The following is a 4,553-nucleotide window of genomic DNA, read 5'->3' as shown; positions in this document are numbered from 1 at the left end:
AGGGGACACCACAAACCCTGGGGACACCACGGGTCTGGGGACAGCAAGGTCCATGGGGACACCACAAACCCAGGGGACACCACAAACCCTGGGGACACCACGGGTCTGGGGACAGCACGGTCCATGGGGACACCACGGGTCTGGGGACACCATGGTCCATGGGGACACCGCAAACCCAGGGGACACCACAGACCCTGGGGACACCATGGTCCATGGGGACACCGCAAACCCAGGGGACACCACAGACCCTGGGGACACCATTATGGCGGCTCTGCTCCCCAAACACCGGGGCCAATTCCAGTTTTTGGGGCTCTGGGTGGGGTGGCACCCTTGGGAACCCCACAGCGTGGTGGCCTCGGTTCCCAGCGCATCCCCCMGGGGGAATTTCCAGAGGGGGAATCACAGTTGGGAGGATCAAAGCCCCAAATGTCACGAATGTCACCRGCCCGTGGGACAGCGGGGTGACCGCCAGCCCGGGGGGGCAGAGGGTCATGCAGCCCCTCCAAGAAGCCGTGTTTAATTAGCGCTAACGAGGAGGAGAGGAGCCGCTCCTACGCTATGGCAGCTGCAGGGACTGGGGTGCCTTTACACTCTGCGCTCGTTAAAGGTGCTTGGTATAACTTCAGCTATAGAATATACAGGTAATATTGCTAATAGTCAAGCATAAGAATAAAGGTGCAGACATACCATAAATACTGATGCTCTGATCTTACACTGTCAGACCTAGATGAATGCAGTTTCCTATTCACATTAGAAAGCAGCCCCAAATTCTAGAATTTAAAATAGTGTCGTAAACAAAGAGGAGGAAGGAGTCGGTTATGATCTGATCTTCTTAAATCTGTTTTCCTTGGAAAAAAAATGATCAAAAAATTCTAAGGCACTCAGGAAAGCCGCATACAATCGATGGACTGCTCTGTTCTCACCTTACATTCAGTTTTAAGGGGTTATTTTTTTTTTTTTGCTTTTTTTGTCCTTTTTTTTTCTCGGAAGAATACAATCATTACCATATAACATTTTCAAACATATCATTAATCCTCCACACACAGGAAACATTAGTGCAAAATGCTTGCCCTCATCTACCAGATAAGGAAAAACCCAACGCCCTTCACATTTTAGAAGTTTGCCTTCCTAATAATAATAATAATAATAATTAATAAAACAAAACCCAAATCAGGGAAGAAAAAAAAAAGGAAAGAAAAAAAAAAGAAAGAAAAAAAACCCCAAAATATACAGGAAGTTGTGCTAGGTATAAAAATATATATTTTCACTGTGCAACTTGACTCTCTCCAGACTCTCTGTCCTAAGCCATTCAAGTACTTTGCTGCTGCCCCCCCGGTGGCCCCCCCGGCTGTCTGGGAACAGGTTTGGTCCAGAATTCACCCCTACAGCCAAGTGCAGCCCCCAGCCGGGGGGCTCAGCCTGCTCCCCACCCCCAGCAAGTGCCCAAAAGGAGGAGGAGGAGGAGGAGGAACCCTTTGCAATATCTCTTCTCTCTATATCTATATATATATATGCACACAGACACACACACAAGGGACGACTTTTGATCTCCGACACCCGGAGCCGCTCCCAGCTTCCCTCAAATTTTTGGCAAACCCAAAGATTTGGGGATCGGGGAGGGTCCTCAGCCAAACCTGAGCCCCACCGAGCTGCTGCTCCCTGGGGCACGGGGACACCCCAGGGCCAAGGAACCGCATTGCTCCATGTCCCCAGGGGTGGCAGGGGACAAAGCCCCGTCCCGAGCTCAGCCCGTGGTCCCCRGCTTTGTTTAGGGACGTGGGTAAAGTGCAAATAGAGCCGTGCTCATTCCCACTCCTCCGAAGCATCCCACACCTCCGCACCTGCACCAGCCCTAACGCCTGGTCCGGGGCATCACAGACCCCCCAAAAAGCTGTGCCAAAACCCAGACCCCAAAAGCGTGGGGCGGGACGCCCCTGTCACCGATTCGTTGTGTCAGGAGCAGTGGCACAGGCTGGGCAGCCTCGTAATTTAACGATGCAAAAAACTGCTTCAAGTATCAAAGAAAAACGAAACAAATGGCCGAAAGTTGGGTTATCCTCTCCCCGCTCCCCCTTTCCCCATGGAAATACAAAGAAGGAAGAAAACCCTGAGCAAAGCGCTGTCTGGATTAGAAAAGCAGGAAAGAAAAGAGGAGCACAGCCACAGCAGCCAAAAAGGGACTCTGAGCACCTTGTTCCGAGTCCCCAAAGCGTTAAAGAACAAGCTGCAAACGTCATTAAAGCAGGTCGTTAAGTCACAGTAAAAATAATCATAATTAAAAAAAGGAAAGAAAAAAAGGAAAAAGCCCAACTTGGCTTTCACGTCACTGTCCCCATGCCCGGGGGGCAGCCAGCAGTGCCATCCCTGTGGGATCCCAGCCTGGCCCCGGCATTCCGGGGAATGTCCCACTGGAGCCGGGTCTGTGGGGCAGGTTCCCGTCACTTTGGGGTCTGTAGGGCGAGGGACAGAGCTGGTACCTGCTGCCCATCAGGCTCCAGGGACACCCACAAGCCCCATCCCAAGGCCACCAAAGCCACCACAGCCTGGGGACATCAGCCTGCAACGACAAAAATAAAGACAAATAACTCCACATTGGGTTTTCCCCAGAAGGGGCTGCGGGAGGGTGAGCAGGAGGCAAAGCGCTGCCTCCTCCCCAAACCTCTTCACACAAGGGCACAAAGCTCACTTTTTCTTTTAATTTTTGCATCCGATACACTCCAAATTATTAAAAAAGAGAGAGCCTGCTTGGCCTGGGGAGGAGGGAGGAGCAGAGGGTGAGCTCTGCACGCACCAAGCTCTGCCTGCGGTGCGGATGCTGCCGGGAGCCAACACCAAGAGCTCCCGACTCCRTGCCCTTCGAGGCAAGAACAACGCGCTCTCCATGCCCAGATTCCTCCCTAAATCCCTTCACAGGCACCGAGGGGAGGCTGTTCCCCTCCCAGGAGGTGCAGAGGGTGACACAAACACAGCCGTCCAGGAGCGGCCACGCGAAGGTGCAAACACGGAGAAGCAAAGGAAAAGGAGTCACTGCAGGGAGGAAGGGAGGGAAGGGAGAGAGAAACCAAACCCAAACCAAGCCAGCCTGGGCAAAACAGCAGCCCACAGCCACAGCAGCGGCCGGGCTCTCCTTGCCTGCAGTCCTCCCGACACGCCTGAACCGTCCCCGCTCCCGGGAGAGCCGCAGGGATCTCCCCGGGACAGCAGCACCGAGTCCCCGCCAGCACCGCGCACCCACGGCCACGGCTCCCCCCRCTCCGGGGGTTGTCTGGTCACCGTCACTGCCACGATTTCCCCCAGCCCACCCCACTTGGCTCGAGCCTTTCCCGAGACAAACACGGCCAGTCACAGCACCTGCACCCGAACACGCCTCGCTTTCCTGTTCAGTGACAAAACTCTCCTTAGAGGACAAGGTTAACGATGGCTTTACTTCTGAGCTGAGTGATGGATGGGGTGATGACGGGGTGGTGGTGGGTGTGGGGGGGGTGGCTAGCTTTTCTCCTCCCCTTCTTAAAACAAAACAAAAAAAAAAAAAATTAAACAAAAGAGAAAAGGAAAGGGAAAACAAAAAAAAAAAAAAGAAAAAGCTACAATCTTATAGACTAACCTCAGGAATATCAAAAAAGGAGCCCAATATTTTTTTAAGTAGGTCGCCACAGACCTAGTCGTTTACAGTATAACGAATGCGATTACTTCCTTCATAAATTTTAAATACAAGCAGAATAAAAATCACATTTTTTTCAGGCAACAGTAGCAGTTCAGTAGGTAAGTGGCTTGATCACATTTTTTTTTTGTTTTGTATTAGTAATGCATGCAAGCAGCTTTAGTATTACAGATCCCTTATAGGTCATGAAATGTTTGCTCTCTTTATAAAGTCCCTCCATAAGTACCATCCTGTCTTCTCACGGGGGTTTCGGGCCGGCTGGAGGAGCCCGAACCTTGCTCGAAAGGTTGYGGAGTGCTTTGGGTTTCCGATGCCAGGGCATCTGTGGCAGCTGCCTCCTGGATCACGGAGCCGGCGCCTTCGGCATCCTCGCTCTGCTCGAAGGACTGGTTGGATCCATTGCTCAGCTCTACATTCACTGTGTTAGTTCTCAAGGCTACGATCGTCCCCGAGTCGCTCCTCCTCTCTGCATAGATGCGCTGCTCGAACACCTGAGCGCTGCTGGGCTGGAATTCGGGCTCCAGGGGGACAGTGTTTGTGGAGGAGCCCATGACGGTGCGGTACATCTCCATCCCCTCGGGCAGCATGGATTTGATCTTGGGCAGCCAGCGCTTGCGGACGCGCCGCGCGTTGGTGCACATGTCGGCSGCGATCACGTTCATCTCGCTCTCCTTAAAGCTCGGGGCAAAATTCTGACAATACACTGCAAAGACAGGGAGACACAGGGCTCAGGCTTCCCAGGGTGGCACAGAGGTGGCACAGAGGTGAGCCTGGTCTGGGTGGGAGCGGAGCCTCACCCATGAGCAGAGCTCTGCGAAGAGATGCTTACAGCTCCTCATACACAGAGAGGGGAGGGGTAAAAGCAGAGGTACAAACACCCCAGGAGGCAGAG

The 4,553-nt window shown here is 52.9% G+C and overlaps 1 protein-coding gene across 1 annotated transcript in view; it reads right to left on the bottom strand.

Moving 5' to 3' along the window:
* Positions 1-256: 256 nt before the first annotated feature.
* Positions 257-4,553, bottom strand: part of NACC2 (NACC family member 2) — a 44,888-nt gene continuing 40,591 nt past the window's right edge. The window contains 1 exon segment of the mRNA XM_057380863.1: positions 257-4,431. Within this exon segment, the coding sequence (XP_057236846.1) occupies positions 3,865-4,431 (567 nt within the window). The 3' untranslated portion in view covers positions 257-3,864.

Source organism: Malurus melanocephalus, unplaced genomic scaffold, assembly GCF_030028575.1.
Source record: "Malurus melanocephalus ecotype Western Australia unplaced genomic scaffold, MMel_1.1 scaffold_474, whole genome shotgun sequence".
In the NCBI taxonomy this organism is placed as follows: domain Eukaryota; kingdom Metazoa; phylum Chordata; class Aves; order Passeriformes; family Maluridae; genus Malurus; species Malurus melanocephalus.
The sequence above is the reverse complement of the archived record's forward strand: the minus strand, read 5'-3'. Positions and strand labels throughout refer to the sequence as shown.